Source organism: Fomitopsis serialis (genome assembly GCF_022376445.1).
Source record: "Fomitopsis serialis strain Sig1Antser10 chromosome Unknown B0H18scaffold_8, whole genome shotgun sequence".
In the NCBI taxonomy this organism is placed as follows: Eukaryota; Fungi; Basidiomycota; class Agaricomycetes; order Polyporales; family Fomitopsidaceae; genus Fomitopsis; species Fomitopsis serialis.
Genome location: NW_025954968.1, coordinates 101,619 through 124,663, shown reverse-complemented (window position 1 = coordinate 124,663; position 23,045 = coordinate 101,619). Strand labels below are relative to the sequence as shown.

Sequence of the window (23,045 nt, the reverse complement as noted above, 5' to 3'; positions counted from 1 at the left end):
CTGTGGCCACTCACCACCATCATTGCACATTGCCAAGCTCTACCACCCTGACATCCTCCCTCTCTCTGTTTACATCAGTGACCCTGGGAGGTCAATGGTAAATGTTCTCACTGTGGACAATGTCACTGAGTTCGCTCAAAATGTGTTGTCACAAATCCCACTGCCATGCGAATGGAGTGGTATATGTGAAGCAGAGCTTAACAGCTGGACTGCATTGAGAGAGGTGAGAGTGATATTTTCTTAGTGCTTGCTAGTGTAGGACAAGTCAGGAATTTTATCCATTAACACTTGCTGTCATGCATATTTGTGGCATCCACATTTTGTTTTGCCTTGATTTGAGCATACACTGATCCTCCTTTGATCCAGCACATACAGCTTCATCTGAGGCATTTGAAAGAAGAGGTAATTTTCTTCATTTTCTTCTTCTTGCCAACATGTATGTAACACTCAACTTGACCTACTGTAGGCTGACGGTGGCTATCGTTGTCGCCTTCCACGTTGTTCATGCTTCTATCATGCAACCCTGTATGATTTGAAGCAGCACATTGAGTCTGGGCATCTGGCTAGACTTCCAATTTCATGTCCTGCAGCAGGTATGTCATACCATCCAGTATACAGTATATAAACATTGAACCTCTTCTGACAATGATGTCAGGCTGTCTGATGTCATTTGTACATCATGCCCTCCTTCCCCACTTCTCTGCAGCCCATGGTGATTTACTCAACATACCTACCAGTATCCTGCAAAAGTCGGGGAAACTGAAGAGAATGTGGACATCAACACACCTCCACCCCAGCCAACTCGTGGAATTGCCCTCAGACCTGCCTCTCGGACCTGTCCCCTCATATTCCATCGTCACCCAGCTCATACCCCGCTCTCGCCGGAAGGGCTCAAGCCAAGCGCCCACCGCTTTGCAGACACGGCGGAAGTGGAACAAGATGCGTGGCGAAGGGTTCAGTGGCGAAGAGGACGACAACGAATCCACACCATTTCACTCATTGCATCTTGTAGACGCCACAGATGCCCTCGATTTCGCCGACTACATCGTCCGTCGCAAGCCGCCAGAGCCGGTCCCTCAACTTTCCCGCCCGCCGTGCGTCATTATCCCACCCATCCCGAGCGAGTACCACCTGTTAGCTCGGGCTTCGGCGCATTCCATGACAAATTCAGGGAGCTAGAGAAGGCGGGCCTCATCGACGGTACAGGAGAGTGGCCGGACGAGAGCGACAACGGTTCTCCGATACCCACATAACTTCCCCCGCAATAAGGACACCTCGTCACATCATTCCTGTTCGTCGCTTTCGCTCTGCTGTCGATTACAATCACCGCCATCGTAGCCTACGTTTCATTAACTGTACCGGCTAGACTAAGCTACCTATATTCCTCGTGTTCGACTACAGGACCGTGATGGACAGAACGCGACGTCGCAACTACACCCGCATCTCAAAAGCTCGACAGACTCAGCATCAGAGCGGCTGTGAGACTGTATCGTGAGTCATGGCAGCCTCAAACCGGGACAGGGTCTGGCCAGCATCCGATGTCAACAAAGGTGAGTCAGTCGATCACAACATGGACCATTCTCGCCCTGTGTGCAGGTCTGTTGGAACATAAATACAGTAAGGGTGAGCTGGCGGAGTGTCACAACACCTGAGAGTAACTACAGCAAAGACGGCGACATGCCCAAGATAGCTCTCGGGCCCATACTCGCGTAGTCTCCCTTCGAGACAAAGTTTTTGCCAGCGGACTCGTTAAACGTGATCTGAGCGTTACTGGTTGTCAGTGATCTGCCAGAAAGATGGCGCGCCAGGAAACACATACCTTGGCTACTATACTGGTCCCCAAGAAAGAGGCAACTCCATCGCCCTTGTCCCGGTATTCAGCAAAGTACTCGGGTATCTTCAGGGTCCGGATGACCCTGGGTTGCACTTCATTGTGCTGTGGATCCACGTTGAGGGGAATCAGCGACGTAAGCCGTGTCTGCAGGGCCGCTCCGAGACCTAGGCGGTATCCATGAGTCCCTCGTCAAGCAAAGCACAATAGGAAATACCTACTCTTGATATGATTTGTAATCTCCCCGGTGACGAAGAGACCCTGCCAGATATACTGTCTCTGGTCGAACTCCGTCCTCCCAACTGCCTCCGCGACTGCCGCCTGAACCGACAAAGCCGGGGCATCGTCCTTCTCCCGCTCCTTCCCCTTCACACTCTCCCGCACACTGACGTCAAACAGCGGCTCGCAGAACCGATGGCGCTCCTTGCCGACGGTGATCGTCTTCCCCCTCCACTGCACCTCGATCAAGTCCCGCGCTTCGATCTCCTTCGCACGCGCCTGCTCCGCCGCGTTCGCCCTCGCAGCCTTATTTTTCATGCCCTTCTCAATCACCGCCTTTTCCTTGCCCGCCACGACGATGGCGGCAATATTGATATCGCCGTCAGCGCTGAGGTCCTCCACCTCCTGTGCCGCGGCCTCGCCCTCTGAGAGAACCTTGATATGCCCTTCTGCCCACAGCAGTTGCGTAAGACCCTCCAATGCAGCTTGCTGGCCAGCTTCATCAAGCGGGTTCTCCCCCTCCACAGGCTCCAGCAGCGCCGCCATGACACTCTGGTTCCCCCGGAGCAGCCCAGCCAAGTATTTCTTGCATCCCTCCATTCCCGCCCTCACGCTGATCCTCGCGTTGCTCACCAGGAACCCGTCGTATATGGGTGCGATATCCGTCCACTCGCGGTCGACGTCGACGACGACGCCGGAGAGCCCGCTGTTCGCGTTCACGGCGGAGTAGAACTGGGCGACGGGGCGCTCGAGGATGCCGAAGCCGGCCACGTTGAAGCGTTCGAAAAACGTCTGGCAGAGGCGCTCGTGGACGTCGCGAGAGAGGCCAGGAGGGAGGGAGAGGAGGACTGCGGATTCCATCTGGGTACGGCGGAGGTGGAGTTGGTTGAAGAGGACGTATTTCCTGGAGCGCATAAGCACCGTGAGACGTAGCGGGCTACTTTTGAGACGCACCATAGAGCCTCAGCCTGTGTCCAGTCTGCGATGCCGGCCTCTGCGAAGGGCCAATATTGAACGATGTCTTGACCCGCGGCCAGCGCCTCCTCCAGCTGCGTACCAACCAGGTAGTCGGTCAGTTTGGCATTGGGAACCGATGGCCCATTCAGTACTTTCGATGTCGAAGCATTGCCTTGCGCATCCCCGTTGACCCCGTTGAGGATACTTCTGGGCAAGCCCACTCGTGCTAATACCTCCTATGAACCAGTGGTCAGTTGGCATTGGCGAAGTTGAGAATGCGTGACTCACAACTGAAGGTGTGCGTAAAAGGTCGTGGAGGCCAAGCCCAGCACGGATGGAGGTACGACTGGTGTCCAGAACCACGATGGAAGAGTCCCGGATAGACATTTTGGGTCTGTGTCAGTTGGAGACGTCAGGCTGTATAGCGCCTCTCTAGAGTTCGGATGATGTTTGTTTCCAGTGAAACGCTGAGCACAGAGTTTTACGCGTTGTGAGTCTGAAGAGCAGGAGCGAGGTCGAGCACGGACGGTGCGGAGGAAGGAGACGCGTGAGCAGGCGCTCGCGACGCGCAAACACGATCACGTACGCGGACCCAGCGCGGCCGTCAACCACGCTCCCCAATATCGTACCACTCTCCGCCACATGAATCATATGTCCTGCTCCAGTCCTCCTCGCGCAGCCGACGCTCACAGTCGTCCTTGACTCCGACGCTGACCACCATGTCGTGCTACGCTCCCATCGACATACCCGCCTCGGGCAAGGAGCCCTTTACCGACTACGCCCGCTGGCGTCTCCGCTCCTCGGAGGACGGTCGGCACACATGGCACTACCTCAGGACGGACGAAGAGTGCAAGGCGTGGCCGCAGACGGAAATTGACAGGTACTGGCTCGGACTTCCTGTCGACTTGCCTGCGCTGCCTCCGCCGAAGGATGCCCTCGACGCCGCACGGAACGGCTTCAAGTTCTACAAGCACCTCCAGGACGCGGACGGGCACTGGGCGGGCGAGTATGGAGGGCCGATGTTCCTGCTTCCTGGTCTCGTCATTGGATCGTACGTCTCGGGGATGACCTTCACGCAGGAGGAGAGGTTGGAGATCATCCGGTACCTCATCAATCTTGCCCACCCTGTAGATGGTGGCTGGGGCCTGTGCGTGCTCCGTATCTCTGCTCTTCGGGCAATGACAGCTGAGCCTCACGCAGGCATATTGAAGGCCAGTCTACTGCCTTCGGTACAGCACTGAACTACTGCGTCATGCGCATTCTTGGCGTGTCGCCGGAGCACCCTACCCTCGTGAAGGCACGGGCTACTCTGCACAAGTTGGGAGGCGCCACCGGCGTGCCGTCGTGGGGCAAGTTCTGGTTGTCCGTGCTGAACGTGTATGATTGGGAAGGTAACAACGCTATCCCACCTGAGCTCTGGTGAGTGTCATGGTCCGCAATGTTTCACTGTAGAGCGAAGATCGCTGCTATCACACTGGCATTAGTGCGCGTATTACATGGTTCTCCGCTTGGCACAATGTCGCATCTATACTGTCGTTGCGTTGGCCGGTGCTTACGATTCACACAGGGTTTTCCCAGATTTGACACCTTTCCACCCGCACAAATGGTGGATCCATACCCGCACCGTCTACATACCCATGTCTTACCTCTACTCTCTTCGCTGGAAGATGGAGGAGAACGACCTCATTCTCGCGCTCCGCGAGGTGTGTATACTGTTGCTCTGACCAGCGGCAGAGCTTACGCATGGCCCAGGAACTCTACCCTCAAAATTACTACAGCATCGACTGGCCCGCCCAGCGCAACAATGTATGCCACGTCGACCTGTACGCCCCTCACACCGCACTCTTCGACTTCCTCTACTCCATCCTCAACATCTACGAGCCATGTGCGGTCCCGCCGCTGCGCAAGCTGGCGATTGAGAAGTGCTACCGGCTCGTCGTGCAGGAGGACGAGAACACGGGCTACCAGACGCTGGGGCCCGTGAGCAAGATGATCAACCTGATCATCCGCAGCATCGTGGACGGCAAGGAGAGCGAGGCATACAAGCTACACAGGGAGAAGCGGGCCGACTTCTTGTGGATCGGCAAGGAGGGCATGCGAATGTGCGGGACGAACGGCAGCCAGCTGTGGGACATCGCCTTCATCACGCAGGCGCTCGCAGAGACGGGCTTGGGAGACGAGGTCGAGAACAGGGAGAACTTGGTGAGGGCGCTGCGCTGGCTCGACCAGTGCCAGATACAGCAGAACCCAAAGCACTTCGAGTCTTCTTATCGGCACCCGACGAAGGGCGCGTGGCCATTCAGTACGAAGACGCAGGGATACACCGTCAGCGACTGCACGGGCGAAGGGTTGAAAGCTGTTCTCTACATCCAGGAACACATCGAGTGAGGCTCGGCATCCTTTGTTGTCTACGGTGACAGATTCTGATGCACACAGGTCCACGCCGAAGCTGGTGTCAGAGCGGCGAATGTGCGATTCAGTAGACCTATTATTGGGTATGCAGAATCCGGACGGCGGCTTTGCGAGCTACGAGCTCATCCGTGGGCCGGAGTGGCTAGAGTTGCTCAATCCCGCGGAAGTGTTCGGTACGTCATCGCTTTCTTCTAGTTGTGGCGGCATACTCAGCGCATATGCAGGTGCGATCATGATCGAACATAGCTATCCAGAGTGTACAACCTCCGTGATCACAGCGCTATCCATCTTCAGAAAGCACTACCCACACTACCGGTCCGCTGTTATCGAGTATGCGGTCTCACTGCTACTGTCGTCGCTACTGTTGCTAACTGTATGGCGCAGAAACGTGATACATAAAGCGGTCAAGTATCTGCACAATGCCCAGACGCCAGAGGGTGGCTGGGTAGGTTCGTGGGGCATCTGCTTCACGTACGCCGCCCAATTCGCGTGCGAGTCGCTGGCGCTCGTCGGGGAGACATACGATAGCAGCCCGTACCTGCGAAAAGCCTGTGAGTTCCTGCTCAGCCATCAGCGGGCAGATGGGGGCTGGGGGGAAAGCTACAAGGTACGATGCAGTGCCTTCAACAAAACCACGTCACTGATCCGTCGTCAGTCATGCGAAACGAGCACTTGGGTGGAGCACGAACAGACGCAGGTCGTACAGACCTGTTGGGCAACCATGGCGCTCATCTACGCGCATTATCCAAAAGCGGAGCCAATCGAGCGTGCTGTCCGTCTTGTGATGTCGCGCCAAAACCCTGTGCGTTTACCTGTCTGTTTGCTTGCACAATCGCTCAAAGCCCGCGTTTGCTGTGGCAGGATGGCTCATGGTCCCAGGAAGCCATGGAGGGGATCTTCAACAAGAGCGTGACGATCGCCTACCCGAATTTCAAGTTCTCCTTCACTATTTGGATGCTCGGCCGTGCACATCATTACCTTGCTGACCTTAAATCTCGTCAGAACGGCCATCAGAACGGCAAGGCGAGGCATTGAGCAGACAGTCGTTCTGTACGATTTTGTTTGCCTTGTTCCGCAACGTTTTGCTTTCTCCGGACGTCGCAAAGCGTCTTCGTCGTGTATACGGACTTGTGTCAGCAGAGTGGGCACTCAGTGGAGGTGGTAGACGCCCAGTGTGCTCCGAGACTCGATCACATCCGTATATAGCCGTGTCAATAATGTCATGCAACCAGATCCGAAAACATCCCCGCCTCGTCCGGGTTCCTGACATATTTAAATAATCAGGCGTCCCCCTCGCTGTCTGCCAAGTCCAGCCCTCCGCCCTGTCTTAAATATAACCCGCACCTCGTCAGTGCTTCAGTCCTTCCACCTTTCTCTCTGTCGCCTCCCGCCTAATAACTCAACCCTCCTCTCCTCTTCTCGCATTCGCAAAAAATGAAGGCGGCAGCGCTCACCGCCGCGGCCCTCTACTCTGGCAGCGCCTTCGCGGCCACCAGCTACAGCCTCGTGAAGGAGTATGCCGGCTCGAACTTTTTCGACAGCTGGGTGTTCTACGACTTCTATGACAACACAACCAATGGTGCGGCATTCCCTTTTGTCAATTTCGGACGGTACGTGACGGCGCTATATGGGCAGGCGACATCAACTACGTGAGCCAGGCAAACGCGACCGCGGAGAAGCTTGCGTACGTCGACAACAATGGTGCCGCCATCATCAAGGTCGACAACACCACGTTCGTGCCCTGGAACCAGAAACGAGACTCGGTGAGTACGCTGTCACTGGGGGAAAGGAGACCGGGGCACTGTCGAGGCGCGCTCAGCGCGCCTTGCGGTCCACATGCTCCCACCTCTCCGTCCGTCCCATGTCTTTGCTGACCTAGTCTTGTGCGCTCCGCTCAGGTCCGCATTACTACGGAAGACTACTTCGCGCTGGGCTCCGTGCTCATCATGGACGCGACGCACATACCCTATGGATGCGGTGTGAGTACTTTCCCCCTGTTCCGTCATGCAGCATGCGCACAGTGCCTGCACGCCGTTGTCTCGAGGTAACGACCTCACACGCCTGGCAGCTGGGCTCCCACTGCGGGGTGCCTCCGCCGTGAGAGGATGCCGTGTCGACGGCGTGCACCGAGTCAGGCGGGCGGTGGCGTCCCGGACTCTCGTCCAAGTCGGGCCCGCGTGCGGCGTCTGGTCGAGGTTCGAGCCGGCGTGATCGGGGCCCTGCCGAGCGCCCAAATAACCTTTCTCGGGCACTCCACCGCCTGGTCCAGCCAATCGCGGCCCACGCGCATGTCTGGGCAGGGCCGAACATCCCCGACGTCGTATATAGACATTCAACTGCCTGATCCGGTATCGCTGTTCCTTGTCGAGATATGTCAGGAAAGAGCATGCCGGCGCATGCCAGTAAAGTCTCTGCCTCCGAATGTGTGCTTACCGTCGTCTGCCCTAGATATGGCCGAGCTTCTGGACAAAGGGCGAGAGCTGGCCCGAGGGCGGCGAGATCGACATTGTCGAGGCTATCAACTCCATGACCGCCAACCAGTACGCTCTGCACAGCGCCCAGGGTTGCAGTGCCTCCAGCAGCGCGAGTTTCTCTGGTAGCATCGGCGTGACAGATTGCAATGCGACGGCAGGATGCCAGTTCGTAAGTACGGCTACTCATGTCGTAGTGAATAATGAGGCTGAAGATGTTCACACTGTTCAGGGTGAGACCAAGGACAATAGCTACGGCCCTGGATTTGCGGCTTCGGGAGGTGGTGTGTACGCTACTCTGTTCGATGCTTCCGGTATTGCCATCTGGTTCTGGAGCGTAAGTCACCCCATTGTCGTTGCTCCGCGCTTTGGGCCCTCACACTTCCTTCAGCGCAGTAATGTTCCGTCGTCCATCTCGAGCACCGCCAACACCGTGGACATCTCCGACTGGGGCACACCGTCTGCCAACTACAGCTCATCTGACTGCAACATCTCCGAGTATTTCGCGCCGCAGCAGATCGTCCTCGACATTACCATGTGCGGCGACTGGGCCGGCGTGCCCTCCATCTACAGTTCCATGTGCCCGATCACGGGTGCCTCGACGGCGAACGCCACCTCGTGCTACATGCAGAACGTGTACAACAACGGCAACCAGACTGCGCTCGCCACCGCGTACTTCGAGATCAACTACATCAAGGCGTTCAACGCGAACGGCACGATCCTCTCGAGCTCGGGCGCGACGACCAGCGTGAACCCGACCAGCGCCGCGGCGAGTGGGACGGCGAGCAAGAGCGGGAGCTCGGCCAAGTCGACGGGATCGAGTGGGAACACCTCGGGTGCGGGTGCGACGGTTCTGGGAAGCGCGGCGAAGGCTTGGGCGTTGGCTGCAAGCGTCGGAGCGCTGTTTGCCTGGTCGCTGATGTGAGCGGGTGGTCATTGTACCGCTGTAAGCGGGAGGAACTTGTTACCCAAGACTTTGGACCTTCATATCAACAGTAATACGTGGACTTCACTAGTCGTGGTGTAATGTCGTTAGTATCGTGCGTCTTCTTGGGGTTTCGGGGTGTCACTGTCTCTTACTGGGTTGTCTACCGCGATTGGGCGCTATTGTAAAAGACAATGAGAACTTGCAGTACATATTCCACATGATCATCTCAGGCTGTTTGATCACTACACTGCCAGCACGCTGCACTAGAGTCCCCGGTGTGCGCAGACCATGATAAGTACTACCATAGAAGACGGAAAGAGTCGCTGCATTCAACGTACTGCCGGGCGTGGCTACCCCGTGCACGTATGCACTTGTTCCACGCACTCCGCCTCGACTCACACGTCGCCCTCCGCAAGACGCGCGCGCTGTTGTGCGATCCGACATCCACAGTCCTTCCCTATGTGCGACATTTCCACTTGCTTGAAGGCCGGAGCGGTCGCCTCCACACCCGGCCGCCCTGGCTCGACAACACGCTGCCGTGCATGCGGTTCCAGGACCTCACTGCCCTTCGATGCCTCGAACTATCCAATGTGTGGTGGCAGGCCCTGTCGAGGGAGTCGCGCGCCTGCCTCCGTGCTGCCTGCCAGCCCATCCGTTGTCTTATTCTCTGGGATCTGCAATTGACCGACGCGCTACGGCCAGTCTTTGATATCATATCGGCGGCGCCGTTGCTGGAGCACTTGGAAGTGCTGAGCGCCGGGTACCCCAGGAAGGATGACAGGCTGACAATTGCCAGCCTCCGCTCACTACCGTCTCATAAATGGCGGATGCCGGACACGCTAAGTAGTCTGGACATCGAGAGTGAGCTCTCGGGGTTCTTTGTCGCCCTCGGACATTTCACCCCCGAATTGCATGTGCGCACGTTGTCCGTGAAGTTTGTCGACAGGGAGCATGCAAGCAATGTGGCGGCGTTCGTGCAGTCGTGTGGATCAAGTCCGATGGAGCACGTCAACGTCTCCTTTGCCGACTCTCCTGACCCGGACTCGGCGCCCTCTGCAGCAGGTGATGACCACCTCAGGCCATTCATACCTGGTATCAGTGGTCGCTGCCAACCGTCTCTTCGTAGACATATTTTGCAATTCTGGTGGCTTCTCGAAAAACACCTCACTCTGCACGTTGCAGCTAGATGTGAACGCTGTGTCGGTAGTGCCGATTCTTCGGAGCATCTCATCCACTACCATGAAGAAAGGCCTCTTTGGCATCACGCCGCAGACTCTCTGCATGTTGGACCTCGACGGACTGGCATCGCTACTCCGCACCGGACCGTTAGAATCAACCAGGATAGAGATCATCGGATTTGAATCATTTGATGCCGAAATCCGACCTCTCATCGACGCCCGGGATACGTTGTATCGTCGCCTCGACTCGTTGAGGGCAGAGGGTCGACTCGAGTTTACTCGGGCTGGGGGGTACAGCATGGAGGTTTCCGCTCCTCGCGGGTTCTACGCTTCGTTTGCTCTCCGCTTCCCGGATCTGTCGCTGCCCTACAAATGATGATGATGATGAGTACTTTGGCATCAACGTTGGGGTAGATCGCAGAGGATTCAGGCGCAGGCGACATGGGTTGGGCGCGACGCTTGCCAGTGATGCGCGTTTTGGGAGATTGATTCGCCAATCATCATCATCTCCCGCACCGAGACCCCAGATTCACCATTTCGGGGATCATGAGGAGGATGCAGGGGCGGTGAATGACTCATTTCCAGCTTCTTCCGCACAGCTGCCGGGTTAACTGACAAGGAAAGGTGGGCATTAATGTTGGGCTAGGAGTCGACTAGTCACTAGTCAGGATGCGTATGTGACAGTGTACATGGCGTTGTTTGATCCTCACCCAAAATGGTAATCACCAACAGCGCCTTCCTGAGCGCTTATAATTGACACGGTGGTTGCCGACAAGAGTTAAATAAACGCAAGCGGCTTTATACTTACTGCTGCAAAATGAGCAGTAAGTATCTGACTGAGCTTCAGACTCGCAGTCAACTCGCAGTCGCTCAACATCACCCAAACCTGAACGCGCAGAGGCTGTCTACGACACGTAAGTGTTCATTCACTCACTTCTCCGTGTGGTACTCAACGACTGTTCCTAGTGGGTTCCTGCAGTGATCCTGCAGCTCACAGAACTTGGGCTTGAACCCTCATCGCATCAAGTGCTCCCTTCCTACAAATACCGACGTTTCCTGCCAGTGTGTCAAGCACTTGACTCAGTGAAACGAGATGCACGCCCCTCGATTACCTCCGGAGCTCTTTGACGCTATCATCGACCACCTCCACGACGACCGACACACACTGGCGACCTGCGCTCTTGTCTGCCGAGGATGGCTACCCGCGTCGCGCATGCACAACTTCCACGAACTCAGCATTCACCGCTACAGCATCTCCCAACAACCATGTGAACTGCTGTGCGACTCGACATCCACCGTTCTTCCGTATGTGCGACGTCTACGTCTTGACCTAGGCGGTAGTTCCAGGGATTCCGCATCTACGTTTGCTTTCGAATCGCCCTGGCTGAACAGCATGCTGCCACGCATGCGGCTCCGCGAGCTCACTGCTCTTCAACACTTCGAGCTCCGGTGCCTTCGCTGGGAGTACCTGTCGCCGGAGTCGCGTGCTTGCATCCTCGCTGCCTGCAATTACGTCCGAAGTCTCACCCTCCAGACGCTCGTTTCCCCCACTGTCTCGCCGGCTCTGGAGATGCTATCGGCTGCCCCGCTCATTGAGCATTTCGAGCTCTCGCGCAGCGTACATATCGGGGACGATCGGACAATCCTCGACAGTAGTTCCCCCTCGTTCGTTGACTGGCGGATGCCGGGGACTCTGCGGAGCGTGACCATCGGCATTAGGTGCCCGTTCTTCCTCGTCGCTCTCGACCGTTTCACACCAGCGCTGCGTATCCGTACGTTGTCCGTGACCTATGTCGAATGGCAAGAGGCAAGGAACGTAGCAGCCTTCATGAAGTCATGCGGTCCAAGTCTGGAGCACGTCCATGTAACCTTCGGGCCCTCAGACTCGGACCACTCGTCTGGGGCAGGTAAGCAGCTCCAGTCCTGTAGGCGAGATATGATTATACTGACAGTCTCTCGGTAGATATGTTCCGTGAGGCCGGTGGCTTCTCGTTCAATACCTCACTCCGTACGCTGACCTTAAGCACGTATCCTCATGCCGCGCCAATGCTGTCTGTCCTGCAGCAGGTGCCATCGAGCGTCATGGAGATTGTGCGCGTGGTTGCCACGTCGCAATCTCTCAAGACAGTGGATCTTGTAGGACTGGCATCAGTTTTCCGAGCTGGGCCATTATCTGCCGCTAGACTAGAGATTATTGTGATCGTCAATGACGTCGCTGATTCTTTGGTCGAGGCCAGAGGTATACTGCATCAGTGTTTTGCTACGCTTGAGGTGGAGGGCCGATTCGTACTAGGCCGAGTCGATCGCTTTGGCAAGGATCTGCCTCCTCTGGGAGTCTGAGCATCTGCCAGCATTGATTCGCCGACATGGTTTCTGTACCGGATGTGTCGTCGCCTTACGGATGGCAAGACTCATCTCGGTGGTTTCCCATCGGCAAATGCCAAATGGACTACTATTAGACATTTACAATGTATGGAGTACACTGTAGACTTGAAGCGAGCAGCATGCGTATGTTAGTACCTGCTGCGATCTTTTTTTTTGGTGGAGCGTTGCGCCTTCGGGCGCTGGGTCTGGCAGTCGACAAGTCAACCCCAGAGTACCCGTAGTGATCGGGGGATTGGAACCCCGGGCTTATAAGTAGTCTGCAACGGAGCCTCAGCCTGTCGAGTGCAAGAGGGTATATACAGGAATCCACTCGAAAGGGCCGTACGCATTTAAGGCCAAACGGAGAACGGGAACATGCTGGATCTGTAAGTACATATATAGTATGTACACCACCAAACGAGCGACTGCTTTCGAAGAATAGGCAGGTGCAGAGGTCAGCTAAGTAGCTCTTAGTGCATCTGGGATACCATGCAAATTTTTCTGTGTGCAGCGATCTTACGTGCCACAGGAGAATCGGACGTTTGCATTATTGCAGTACCGGTCAAGTGTCATGGTCTGCAACATTCAGTACTCAGTACTCAGTATTCAGTATTTCAGTACCCAGAATGACCGACAAATGTCAGGTACTGCATTCGCAGTCGTCAACGAACCATGTATATACACTCCCAGCCATCCACAAGCTTATTGCAGTCAAAGGATCTAAGCACGCTTCTGCGTTCGGTCGCGTCACTTTCTAAAGGAAACTTATGACGAATCTACCGTAATACTTAGACAGAGAGCAGGCCTTCATAGAGCACATGAGAAGCCGTCCTGTCGGACTGAATCTGCCGTCCGTACCAATGCGGCATGGCTGTATCCATAGTGCATCGAAAGCAAGTATAGGCGCATACAACAGCGTGTCATAATGTACTCGTGACCCTGGCCATTAAGCCGTTTAGCATTTTACGAGGCCTGGCCCTCAGCGACGGCGAGGAGGTCGCTGTCTCCGGGGTCGCTGACGGTCATGACACTAAACATAGAGTGAGCGAGCGCGCTAGTTGCAACACAGCAAACGACGTACCCGACCCGGAAGAGCTTGCCGGCGGCGGTGCCGAGTGCGACGTTCGTGCCCTGGAAGTGGTGCACGGACGTCTTGGAGAGCATGGCGTAGTACTCGAGCTCCGACTTGCGGAGGGGCGGGCAGTTGCCGGCGATCAGGACGAGCTTAGCTGCAGAGCGGGGGGCACGAAAGAGACGGGGCATCGTCAGCACAAGGGACCTTCTCAGCCTCAGGCTCCAGTCCCCGGAGATAAAGGCAGCGGGGGACTCACCCTTGCCGCTGCGCATCTGCTTGAGGGCAGACTTGTAGCCGAGGGAGTACTTGCCCGACTTGACGACGAGGGCGAGACGGGAGGCGATGGACTCGGTGGACTTTGCCGCCTTGGACTTTTTCGTGGGGGCCATTGCGCGTGCTTGCTGGGGTCGAGGAGGGGGGCGGTGGCGGCGGGTGTCGGTGGGCGCTGGCTGCTCTCGTCCGCGCCGTCCGTCGATGGACGGCGCGGTGGCGAGGAACTGCACAGTTCCCCTGCAAGGTTTGATGGCCGTCGGGGGCTGCCGCTGCCGGAGAGCCCGTCCTAACCCTGGGCCAGGGGCAGGGTCGGTGCAAACAAGGGCAAAGCGATCGCGCGAGGATGGCACACGGGTGGCTCACCGATCAGCTGGCCGATCTCGGGCGACATCTTTGCGAACAAGTTTGCAAACCGGGCGCTTCCTGCAGCCTGTCCCTGCCGCTCTATTTCCTCCACTCCAGCGCCTCCGCACTCCCTCACCCGCCGCCTGCCCGCCCTTCTCATCGTCCCCCCTTCTTCTCCTTCCCCGACCCTGGTGAGTTCTCAGTTTCCAGCATCCCTGTGGCTCCGGGGGTCGAGTAGTATGCGTGCGAAACGTGACCCCGAGGCGATCGCCTAACGAGGCGCCTTCCTTGCGTTACCGCGGGATGCCTGACGGAACATTCAATGAGACCAATCGTAATCTTCCGGCGCCACGCGGTCGCAATTCCGAATAGCAATGTTACATTTATTGACCGCCGCGCTGACAGAGTTCGCTGCACGCCATGACACCCTCCATCAACGCTGTGGTTCGGATCGCCTCCCTCGCCTCGGACGCGGTCATCAACTCTGCGTCTCTGCGCCCCTCCATCTCCCCCTTCACAGCGGCTCTCTCCTCCCAGCCCTCCTCCGCTGTCCACCACATCCCTTTCGGAGCGGACCCGGGCGCAGCGCTCCTCCAGCAGCACGCACAGAACACCAGCAATGGTGTAAAGTCCGGTCTGGTGTCGTACACCACCGTCTCTCATGCTCGCGTACTGCACCACTTGATCCCCCACCTGGCTGAGCTCTCGGGGACGTCCACCGTCCTCCATGTCGCCGTCCCGGCCGGCGACGACCTGTCGGATGTCCTCGTGTTGAGGGCATCTGTACCATTCTGCATCTACTCCCGCACCGCTCAGCAGGCGCACGACCATGCCCTCCTTGCAAGTCGATTAGCAACGACCGAAGGCAAGGCGGTGCTGCACATATTCTACATCGGAACGGAGTCGGACGACGTCAGCGAGGTTGCCGACGACCAGGTTCAGTCTTATCTCTCTGCCCCACCCCTCTCTGCGAACGGGCACGCGAACGGACACTCAAATGGGCACGCAAACGGCCACGCTAATGGCGACGCCAAAGCTGATGTCAAGGATGACTCTGCTCAGTCGCTCAGAGCCTTCCATGCTGCCTCGGCGACGGCCGTGTCTCTGCTGCGCCGGCCCCTTCGTGCGCTGACCGTTCATGGTGCCGAAGAACCGCATACGGTCTTGGTTACCCTGGCTTCTCTGCCATGCTCGCTGGAATTGGACGGTGTTTCGTTTGTGGACGTTAGCCTCCTCAAGCCGTTTCCTCCAGCAAATATCGCCCATGCCATTCCCGCATCGGCGCAACGCGTCCTTGTCTGCGAGCACCTCCGCCGGTGGAACGTGAAGTGGACGCCGCTGTTCCTGGAGGTCGTGAGTGCGCTGCAGGGCGAGGACGGGTCGGCGCGGGAGACACGGCCGTCCGTGCAGAGCGTGCTTGTGGGCGACGCGAGCCAGGTCACGCCATCTGACGTCGAGCAGCTTCTCCAGCAGCCCGCGGAGGGCACGGCCCGGCTGGCGCTCGGTCCCTCGCCGTCTGCGGCTGCGTCTGCGGGCGGGGCCGCGCCGCCGCACGTCCCGAAGCACGAGGGGTCGTACACGAAGCTGCTCGACACGCTGTTCGGCGCGCGCCTCGAGATCGCGAACGACCCCGCGCGCGTCGCGCAGCTCGGCGCGGTCGCGACGTCGCCCGAGTTCACGCTCGGACGCGTCCGGGGCGAGCTCGAGGCGCTCGCGAAGCTCGAGGACGACGTCAGGCAGGCCATGCGCCAGCCGGATCTCCCCGGCCACCTCCACCAGCTCTTCGGCACGTGGCTCCAGGCGGCGAAGGCCAAGGGCGCGCCCGCCACCGACGCCGCCCCCGCCCGCCTCGCGCAGGCGCTCGAGGAGCACGCCCCCGCCCTCAAGAGCGCCGCCGCCCGCCGCGTCTATGCTGCACGCTCGCTGCTCACCTCGGACGCGCGCACAAAGTCGCGCTGGATCATCGGCAGCGACGCGTGGGCGTACGACCTCGGCGCGTCGGGCCTGCACCATGCCATCGCATCTGGTCTCAACGTGAACATCCTCCTCCTCGACACGACGCCGTACAGCACGCGCACCGCCGCGTCGCGCCGCAAGCAGGACGTGGGCCTCTACGCGATGAACCACGGCGATGTCTACGTTGCCAGCATCGCGCTGTACTCGTCCTACGCACAGGTTCTCCAGGCTCTGGTTGAGGCGGACCGCTACCCCGGGCCCTCGATCGTGCTCGCCTACCTGCCCTACACCACGGAGGAGTCGCCGGCGCTCGAGATCCTGAAGGAGACGAAGCGCGCCGTCGACGCGGGCTACTGGCCGCTCTACCGCTGGAACCCGGCCAAGGAGGGCGACGCTGCGTTCACGCTCGACAGCGACGCGATTAAGAACGAGCTCCGCACGTTCCTCGACAGGCAGAACCACCTCTCGCAACTCGTCGCTGCGCAGCCGCAGCTCGCCGCCGAGCTCGTAGGCTCCCTGGGTGAGCAGCTGCGCGCGGCGCGCAAGACGCGTGCGCAGAAGGCGTACGCGGAGCTTCTCACTGCCATCGACGCGCCGCCGCTTGCCGTCCTGTACGCTAGTGACGGAGGCAAGGCGGAGAAGGTCGCGAAGCGGCTCGCCGCGCGCGCGAAGATGCGCGGCCTCGTCGCGAGCGTCGCGCCCATGGACGCGGTCTCCCTCCAGGACATCGCGAAGGAGCAGTACGTCGCCTTCGTCACCTCCGTCGCCGGCCAGGGCGAGTTCCCGCAGAACGGCCGCGCCCTCATCAAGGCGCTGAACGCCGCTGCCGCGCGTGGTGAGTCGCCCCTGGGCGACGTGAAGGTCGGAGTGTTCGGTATGGGTGACAGTCATTATTGGCCGCGCCCCGAGGACGCGCATTACTACAACAAGGCGGGCAAGGACCTCGATGCGCGCCTGGGGTCCCTCGGTGCGCAGCGCTTTGCGTCGCTCGGACTTGGAGACGACCAGGACGCGGATGGACCCGAGACGGGGTACAAGGCTTGGGAGCCTCTAGTATGGAAGGCACTCGGCGTCGACGCTGTTGAGGTGCAGGAGGCTGAGCCGGAGCCGATCACGAACGAGCACATCAAGGTCGCCTCGCAGTACCTCCGGGGCACCATCTCGGAGGGCCTCGTGGACACGACGACCGGTGCGCTCGCGCCCAGCGACGGGCAGCTGACCAAGTTCCACGGCATCTACCAGCAGGACGACCGGGACATCCGCGACGAACGCACCGCGCAGGGCGTTGAGCCTGCGTACAGCTTCATGATCCGTGTGCGCATGCCTGGTGGCGTGTGCCGCCCGGAGCAGTGGCTGCAGATGGACCAGATCGCGGACGAGCATGGGTGCGGGACGTTCAAGATCACGACGCGGCAGACATTCCAGTTCCATGGTGTGATCAAGCGACACTTGAAGTCGGCGATTCAGGACATCAACAGGGTGTTGTTGGACACGCTCGCCGCCTGCGGTGACGTGAACAGGTACGTTCAATCATGATTCCGCGTCGAACATCCGGGCTCATGCTATCTGCAGGAATGTTATCGTCTCTGCTGTCCCTTCTTTGTCGAAGCTGCACCATCAGGCATTCGAGTTTGCTAAGCGTGTCAGCGAGCATCTACTGCCTCGCACGACCGCGTACCACGAGATCTGGTTGGACAAGAAGCTGGTTGCTGGTGATGCTTTGAAGGACGCCGAACCCCTGTATGGCGAGTTCTACCTCCCCCGTAAAGTGTGTAACTCCTCTCGCGAATTCACAACCGTCCGCTGACATAGTGATAGTTCAAAGTAGCAGTCGCAATCCCTCCCACGAACGATGTTGATTTGTTTGCCAACGACCTGGGCTTCATTGCCATTGTCGGCAAGGACGGCAATCTGGCCGGGTTCAACGTCACTGCCGGAGGTGGTATGGGCGTCACGCACGGCAACAAGAAGACCTACCCGCGATTGGGCAGCGTCCTCGGCTTCTGCACCGTTGAGGAGGGCGTTGACGTTGCGGAGAAAATCATGCTTGTGCAGAGGGACAACGGTAACCGTGAGGAGTGAGTGTCTACCTTGCTTATCGTATGAACGATCGCTCACATCTGTATCTCGTACAGCCGTAAGAACGCACGGCTGAAGTATACCATCGACCGCATGGGCCTCGAGCACTTCAAGGCCGAGGTCGAACGCCGTCTTGGGTACAAGCTCGCGCCCGCCCGGCCGTTCACGTTCGACCGCAACGTCGACGACTACGGCTGGCACACGGGCGAGGACGGCAAGCACCACTTCACGTGCTTCATCGAGAACGGCCGCATCCAGGACGAGCCTGGCAAGGACTTCAAGACTGGTCTGCGGGAGATTGCGAAGGTCCACAAGGGCGCGTTCCGTATGACCGCGAACCAGCACCTCCTCATCACGGATATCGCGACGGAGGACTTGCCGCAGATCAAGGCGTTGCTGGCGCAGTACAAGCTGGATACGTTGTCGCAGACGGGTCTGAGGTTGTCTTCGTCGGCTTGTGTTGCGTTCCCGACTTGTGGTATGTATATGCGTGTTTCAAGACCAAGTTGTCGCCATCTGACATTCTCTTGTAGGTCTTGCGATGGCAGAATCGGAGCGAGTAAGTCATGCCTTGTCGCTGACGCCGTATCATGCTGACACGTAACCCCTAGTATCTTCCGATTCTCATCGACAAGGTCGAGAAGATCTGCGAGGAGAACGGTCTGCGGAACGATTCTATTGTCATGCGTATGACTGGGTGTCCCAACGGGTGTGCACGGCCATACGTTGCAGGTGAGTTGCGCGGGAGCCATTCGGAGGGTTTAGTGCTCATATGTCGTCGTCTCCCCAGAGGTCGCATTTGTAGGTAAGGCACTTGGGACATATTCCATGCTGCTTGGCGGTGGGTACCACGGTCAACGCCTTAATAAGATATATCGAGGTCAGTGAACTGGCTTTTCTTCCCTCTGCTTTGTCGCTGACATTGTTGTGCAGAAACGGTCACGGAACTTGAGATCCTCGCCATTCTCAGACCGATGATCAAACACTACGCCCTCGAGCGCCAGGAAGGCGAGCACTTCGGTGACTTCGTCATCAGGGCGGGCTACATTGCACCCACGACGGAGGGCAAAGCCTGGTATGACCATATGGGTGGCGAGGGCGAGCACCGGGAGGGCGCCATCGCTGCATAAAAGCTTCATGCATGCATCTACTCATTTACGTTAGAGCAATAGCATACCACTTAGCTACAGACTTATGTGTATTCATAATCGTACCGTTCACAGCAGGTGTTGTTGGGTTCTAGAGTCATTTTCGTACAAGCAATGTATTCATACCAATACCAATAATGTCATTGTCACTCAGATATCAGCTGGTAGAACTATGTACAGTCGCTGTTGAAGGCTGACCACCCGATGTATGTGCCCATGTCAATCTTACCTGTTGAAGGCCCTTCACAGGAATCCCACTCACAGCCTCTTCACCGACCATACGAGCATATGGTACCGGCGGTTGGTCGCCGCCGGGGCTATGTTTGCCTCGGAGTCGACTTCCTGTAGCTCAGTCTCGACCTTCACTTGATCCGGCCCGAAGACAGACTCCCACATCTCCTTCCAACTCTCCGGTGAGTGGCAGAACGTGGAGACCTGCCTGGATCCAGAGTCAGACCCGACGAACGACCACACAACGACGCCCTTGTTCAGTGCACCGCCGTGTGAGCCGAATATCATCGCACCCGGATGGGGGAAAGGAGGCTTGCGAAGGCACGCGCGAGCACAAGCTGCTTCTCTTCGTCGAAGAGGTGGAAGAGCGAAGAAGCGTGGATGGCGGAGACGTGGCCCTGGAGCATTGTGAGCGTGGTGACCTTAGATAACGTGGGCGCGGGTGTGCTCTGAGCTGCGTAGACCGGCGGGGCAGTCTGGAGAAAGGCGGGGTCGAAGGCGTCTCCTCCAATGAACGGTACTGGGAATGAGTCTGTAGAGGACTTGAACAGACGATGGCCGAGCTGCCAGAAAGCTGCAACGGATATAGCAATCGTGAATTCTGCGCGGATACACGTCGGCTGTCTCGTACTTACCTGGCTCGATATCTGAAGCGATCACATTCTCCAATGGATAGCCGTCGGTGACCGCCTTCCTGACGTCGTTACCAACTGTGCGCGGCACAGTGAGTGGGATGTTCGGACTGCTCAACAGAGAGGACGACTTACAGCAACAGCCGATGTCAAGGAGAATAGCATCACGACGTTCCTTGCCCAAGATAAGGAGGTCATTATACACAGGGAGGCGCGATATCTTGAGCCTGAGCAACTCGAGGCTGAGCGTACGGCGTCCATATATCATGGTGCGATACAAAATGGACGTACTGGGCGAACCCGAAAAGACGAATGCATGGGTAAGGGTGCACCTGTGCAATTGGGAGTCAGCCCTAAATAATTTCTGCCGTAGTATGTGAGCTTTTAAAACATCCGCAACAGTACCTCGTATGCTTCCGCCTGGACTTTCAGGATGTGCTGCTTCAAGTCTTCGCTGCTGTTAATCCCAGTCTTCTGCTTGAAGAAGGCGACTTCCTCTTCATCGAGCCTGTACAGGCTCGAGTCGAGTGGCGGTAGTACAGGTACTCCCGATCCTACGCCTGGTAGTGCCGCGCCGGTAGTAGCGTTTTGCGGTGAAGTCGGCTCAGACATCCTCTAGAATCGATTGGAAGGTTCAGCGAGGGCGATCGCAGACGATGCTGAGCACATGCAGGGCTTCAACTTCAACCTGAAATATACCTGGGTGGACGTGAACGGTCCCGCTGGCCTGACTCGGCCGCAGCCACATACACTAACGCGGCCCACGGGGTCTAAACCACAGAAGGGCGAAGGAAGCAGTCGAAGGGATAGCACGTTGGCGTGCGGTCATGATAGATTGGGGCACCGCAGCATTGCCACGTATACTATTACCTAGACGCTTGGACTCGGAATGCGCTAAGTACTAGAATGGGGATACTATACCGCAGCCTAGTGGGTATGGCCAATGATTCGAGACCATCTCATCGTACTCGCTTATTTACCTTGTACAGCAAGCATCAGTACTACGGGAAAACATGCAACAATCACTGTAGGGACATACCTGGGTCGACAGACATTCCTTCATACAAATACGCTCACTGTTGCGTTCATACTCGTGTCACCGACCACGACATCTCCCAGAACTGCATATCAATACCCGTCGATTGCGCGGAATTAGGCATCTCCTTGAGCTCCGTCTCGATTTTCACTGTCCCCGGCTCGAAGATGCCCTCCCACATCTCCTTCCAACTCTCTGGGGAATCGCAGAAGAGCTCGAAGGGCTTTTCGCCACCCGCGGCGCGGCGGATGCCCTTCTCCGGCGCTGCGGCGTGTACACCCAAGATGAGGGAGCCAGGGTCAGGTGAGAGCAATCCAGCGACTGCGCGCGCGAGCTCGCGTTGCTTGGACTCCGCGAAGAGGTGGAAGAAGGCAGAGGCATGAATTGCGGAGACGCGCCCTTGGAGAGGGTTCAGACTGGTAAGCGTATCCAGCTTTGGCACGGAGTCATCTGGGGTAGCTTTGGGCAAGGGATGCGTCTCGAGGAAGACCGGATCGAAGACATCACCCGCGATGAACGTGGATGGGAAGGTCTCCGGTGACGAGTTGAATAGTTCATGGCCGAGCCGCCAGAATGCTAAATAAGTGGTAAATACATCTCAGCCTTTCAAGCCTAGAAGGTACTGAATGCAGGTGGCTTACCTGGCTCGATATCCGATCCAATTGTGTTGCGTACTGGAAAGCCGTCTATAACAGCCTTCCTTACATCATTCCCAACTAGAAGACTGTGAGAATCGAGGTTGAATCTCGTAGGGAATCCCTCACAGCAAGTTCCGAGGTCCAACAGGATAGCCCCTTGACGATGCTTTCCGAGCGTCAACAATTGCGGATATGCTGGAAGGCGGGATATTTTCAACCTGCGTAGCCCCCGACTCAGTACTCTGAGAGCTTCCATATCGCGTCCACTCACTTGGTGAATGAGAACCGCCGGATGCACGGGAACGGCCAGACCTACACCCTCCGGTCAGCCATACTACCCATCAGATAAAGTCGAAAGACAACTGACCTCGAACGCGTCGTTCTGAACTTTGAGAATATGTTGTTTGAGGGCCTCGTCGTCATCTATGCCAGTCAGCGACTTGAAGAAGGCGCTCTCCTCCTCGTCGAGACTGTACAAGCTCTCGTCGAGCTTCGAGTTGCGCAACGTCGCTCGAACTGCTTCTGCACCTCCTTCCAATGCCATGTCTGGGAAGCGAATGTTGGGATATGACTGCAAGACATACGTACTCGTCCATTTATATTTGCGAGAGGTCCGGCAGACGGAGCTCGAACGCGGTGCCTGCATCGCAGCTGATCCACTTCCGATCAGCTGGTAGCTCCTAGATGAACGAGATAAAGTACTTATGCATTTATCAGAGACAGATAACGCTTTCGCCTGGCGGATGTACAGCACTCTGTCAACGTTTCAACGCTGGCACAGCACTGTCCCCTGCCTTTTACTTCCCAACTCACTAGTTGATCGCGCCGATGCTGCCGATTATCCTAGTCCGGTCTGTCGGCGTATGTAACCCGACAAGGAGCTGCGGACACGCCTGCATGAATGATTGCGTATACACCTGTGACATCTAGAATGCAAGAGCCTGTTAACGGCGAAGACGACTCCACATCAGGAAGCTCACATCGTGGTATATCTTGCCAGTGTTTGGTATCAGTCCGTTGCAGTCTGTCCTATAATGAAGAGAACCGTCATACGTTACCTCCCGTGGTGTTCAACGCCTTGGGAAGAATCAAATCAAGCTGCTCGTGTTCAGTACCTTCTGCGTAGGACACATCTTGCGCGCATCACCGATGAAGAGCAACTAAGAGTTGCGGGGCCCACGATACTTCACCGCGCATGAGTCGTTTGAGTATCGGTTAGAGTGATTCACTTCGGGGCAGGCCACAAACACGCCACGGGCGTTGCATGCAGTA

The 23,045-nt window shown here is 57.4% G+C and overlaps 10 protein-coding genes across 10 annotated transcripts; 6 read left to right on the top strand and 4 right to left on the bottom strand.

The window, feature by feature from the left end:
- Window positions 1–5: 5 nt before the first annotated feature.
- Window positions 6–1,478, top strand: B0H18DRAFT_641295 (uncharacterized protein). Its single transcript, XM_048038910.1, has 4 exons — window positions 6–223; window positions 367–402; window positions 467–593; window positions 656–1,478. Exons 1-4 carry the CDS (start codon window positions 95–97, stop codon window positions 1,177–1,179), a joined length of 816 nt encoding a protein of 271 aa, XP_047897754.1. The 5' UTR covers window positions 6–94; the 3' UTR covers window positions 1,180–1,478.
- Window positions 1,419–3,555, bottom strand: B0H18DRAFT_641298 (actin family). Its single transcript, XM_048038911.1, has 5 exons — window positions 3,296–3,555; window positions 3,005–3,243; window positions 2,053–2,954; window positions 1,820–1,998; window positions 1,419–1,760 (listed from the first exon to the last, which is right to left on the bottom strand). The coding sequence occupies exons 1-5, from the start codon at window positions 3,392–3,394 to the stop codon at window positions 1,659–1,661; spliced, it is 1,521 nt and encodes a 506-aa protein (XP_047897753.1). The 5' UTR covers window positions 3,395–3,555; the 3' UTR covers window positions 1,419–1,658.
- Window positions 3,556–3,626: 71 nt separating this feature from the next.
- Window positions 3,627–6,656, top strand: B0H18DRAFT_983030 (terpenoid cyclases/protein prenyltransferase alpha-alpha toroid). Its single transcript, XM_048044586.1, has 9 exons — window positions 3,627–4,154; window positions 4,208–4,426; window positions 4,575–4,710; window positions 4,760–5,391; window positions 5,444–5,592; window positions 5,644–5,749; window positions 5,804–6,026; window positions 6,075–6,221; window positions 6,281–6,656. Exons 1-9 carry the CDS (start codon window positions 3,727–3,729, stop codon window positions 6,452–6,454), a joined length of 2,214 nt encoding a protein of 737 aa, XP_047897752.1. The 5' UTR covers window positions 3,627–3,726; the 3' UTR covers window positions 6,455–6,656.
- B0H18DRAFT_1196489 (concanavalin A-like lectin/glucanase domain-containing protein) lies at window positions 6,370–8,815 on the top strand (the record flags this gene model as incomplete). The annotated part of the gene is made up of 7 exons (XM_048036080.1): window positions 6,370–6,998; window positions 7,055–7,182; window positions 7,318–7,398; window positions 7,868–8,062; window positions 8,123–8,227; window positions 8,282–8,697; window positions 8,752–8,815. The coding sequence occupies exons 1-7, from the start codon at window positions 6,854–6,856 to the stop codon at window positions 8,813–8,815; spliced, it is 1,134 nt and encodes a 377-aa protein (XP_047897751.1). The 5' UTR covers window positions 6,370–6,853.
- A 323-nt stretch (window positions 8,816–9,138) lies between these two features.
- On the top strand, window positions 9,139–10,454 carry B0H18DRAFT_983022 (uncharacterized protein; the record flags this gene model as incomplete). The annotated part of the gene is made up of 2 exons (XM_048044585.1): window positions 9,139–9,880; window positions 9,945–10,454. Coding segments are annotated over 2 exons (1,170 nt in total), but the record flags the coding sequence as incomplete, so codon positions are not given.
- A 363-nt stretch (window positions 10,455–10,817) lies between these two features.
- Window positions 10,818–12,493, top strand: B0H18DRAFT_1101996 (uncharacterized protein). Its single transcript, XM_048032539.1, has 3 exons — window positions 10,818–10,910; window positions 10,963–11,903; window positions 11,960–12,493. The coding sequence occupies exons 2-3, from the start codon at window positions 11,090–11,092 to the stop codon at window positions 12,334–12,336; spliced, it is 1,191 nt and encodes a 396-aa protein (XP_047897749.1). The 5' UTR covers window positions 10,818–10,910; window positions 10,963–11,089; the 3' UTR covers window positions 12,337–12,493.
- Window positions 12,494–12,964: 471 nt separating this feature from the next.
- On the bottom strand, window positions 12,965–13,900 carry B0H18DRAFT_983018 (60S ribosomal protein L30). Its single transcript, XM_048044584.1, has 3 exons — window positions 13,692–13,900; window positions 13,442–13,589; window positions 12,965–13,390 (listed from the first exon to the last, which is right to left on the bottom strand). Exons 1-3 carry the CDS (start codon window positions 13,822–13,824, stop codon window positions 13,324–13,326), a joined length of 348 nt encoding a protein of 115 aa, XP_047897748.1. The 5' UTR covers window positions 13,825–13,900; the 3' UTR covers window positions 12,965–13,323.
- Window positions 13,901–14,473: 573 nt separating this feature from the next.
- B0H18DRAFT_1115323 (uncharacterized protein) lies at window positions 14,474–19,218 on the top strand (the record flags this gene model as incomplete). Its single annotated transcript, XM_048033250.1, has 8 exons — window positions 14,474–17,529; window positions 17,582–17,777; window positions 17,828–18,087; window positions 18,145–18,566; window positions 18,622–18,647; window positions 18,700–18,820; window positions 18,879–18,968; window positions 19,022–19,218. 8 exons carry the CDS (start codon window positions 14,474–14,476, stop codon window positions 19,216–19,218), a joined length of 4,368 nt encoding a protein of 1,455 aa, XP_047897747.1.
- A 276-nt stretch (window positions 19,219–19,494) lies between these two features.
- B0H18DRAFT_1101993 (uncharacterized protein) lies at window positions 19,495–20,759 on the bottom strand (the record flags this gene model as incomplete). Its single annotated transcript, XM_048032538.1, has 6 exons — window positions 20,505–20,759; window positions 20,391–20,431; window positions 20,235–20,326; window positions 20,103–20,177; window positions 19,761–20,041; window positions 19,495–19,671 (listed from the first exon to the last, which is right to left on the bottom strand). Exons 1-6 carry the CDS (start codon window positions 20,709–20,711, stop codon window positions 19,495–19,497), a joined length of 873 nt encoding a protein of 290 aa, XP_047897746.1. The 5' UTR covers window positions 20,712–20,759.
- Window positions 20,760–21,184: 425 nt separating this feature from the next.
- B0H18DRAFT_870613 (uncharacterized protein) lies at window positions 21,185–22,317 on the bottom strand (the record flags this gene model as incomplete). The annotated part of the gene is made up of 5 exons (XM_048040106.1): window positions 21,185–21,711; window positions 21,777–21,851; window positions 21,900–21,991; window positions 22,045–22,085; window positions 22,141–22,317. 5 exons carry the CDS (start codon window positions 22,315–22,317, stop codon window positions 21,185–21,187), a joined length of 912 nt encoding a protein of 303 aa, XP_047897745.1.
- Between the last annotated feature and the right edge of the window lie 728 nt (window positions 22,318–23,045).

Bases quoted from the DNA above. Each gene is read 5' to 3' on its own strand.
- B0H18DRAFT_641295 (XM_048038910.1), top strand. From the start codon at position 95: ATGGTAAATGTTCTCACTGTGGACAATGTCACTGAGTTCGCTCAAAAT. The intron at 224-366 runs GTGAGAGTGATA...CCTTTGATCCAG, and splicing joins GCTGGACTGCATTGAGAGAG to CACATACAGCTTCATCTGAG. The intron at 403-466 runs GTAATTTTCTTC...GACCTACTGTAG, and splicing joins TGAGGCATTTGAAAGAAGAG to GCTGACGGTGGCTATCGTTG.
- B0H18DRAFT_641298 (XM_048038911.1), bottom strand. From the start codon at position 3,394: ATGTCTATCCGGGACTCTTCCATCGTGGTTCTGGACACCAGTCGTACC. The intron at 3,244-3,295 runs GTGAGTCACGCA...ACTGGTTCATAG, and splicing joins TTTTACGCACACCTTCAGTT to GAGGTATTAGCACGAGTGGG. The intron at 1,999-2,052 runs GTAGGTATTTCC...GATACCGCCTAG, and splicing joins GATTACAAATCATATCAAGA to GTCTCGGAGCGGCCCTGCAG.
- B0H18DRAFT_983030 (XM_048044586.1), top strand. From the start codon at position 3,727: ATGTCGTGCTACGCTCCCATCGACATACCCGCCTCGGGCAAGGAGCCC. The intron at 5,392-5,443 runs GTGAGGCTCGGC...TGATGCACACAG, and splicing joins TACATCCAGGAACACATCGA to GTCCACGCCGAAGCTGGTGT. The intron at 6,027-6,074 runs GTACGATGCAGT...ATCCGTCGTCAG, and splicing joins GCTGGGGGGAAAGCTACAAG to TCATGCGAAACGAGCACTTG.
- B0H18DRAFT_1101996 (XM_048032539.1), top strand. From the start codon at position 11,090: ATGCACGCCCCTCGATTACCTCCGGAGCTCTTTGACGCTATCATCGAC. The intron at 11,904-11,959 runs GTAAGCAGCTCC...GTCTCTCGGTAG, and splicing joins GGACCACTCGTCTGGGGCAG to ATATGTTCCGTGAGGCCGGT.
- B0H18DRAFT_983018 (XM_048044584.1), bottom strand. From the start codon at position 13,824: ATGGCCCCCACGAAAAAGTCCAAGGCGGCAAAGTCCACCGAGTCCATC. The intron at 13,590-13,691 runs GTGAGTCCCCCG...CCCGCTCTGCAG, and splicing joins GCAGATGCGCAGCGGCAAGG to CTAAGCTCGTCCTGATCGCC. The intron at 13,391-13,441 runs GTACGTCGTTTG...CTCTATGTTTAG, and splicing joins GGCAAGCTCTTCCGGGTCGG to TGTCATGACCGTCAGCGACC.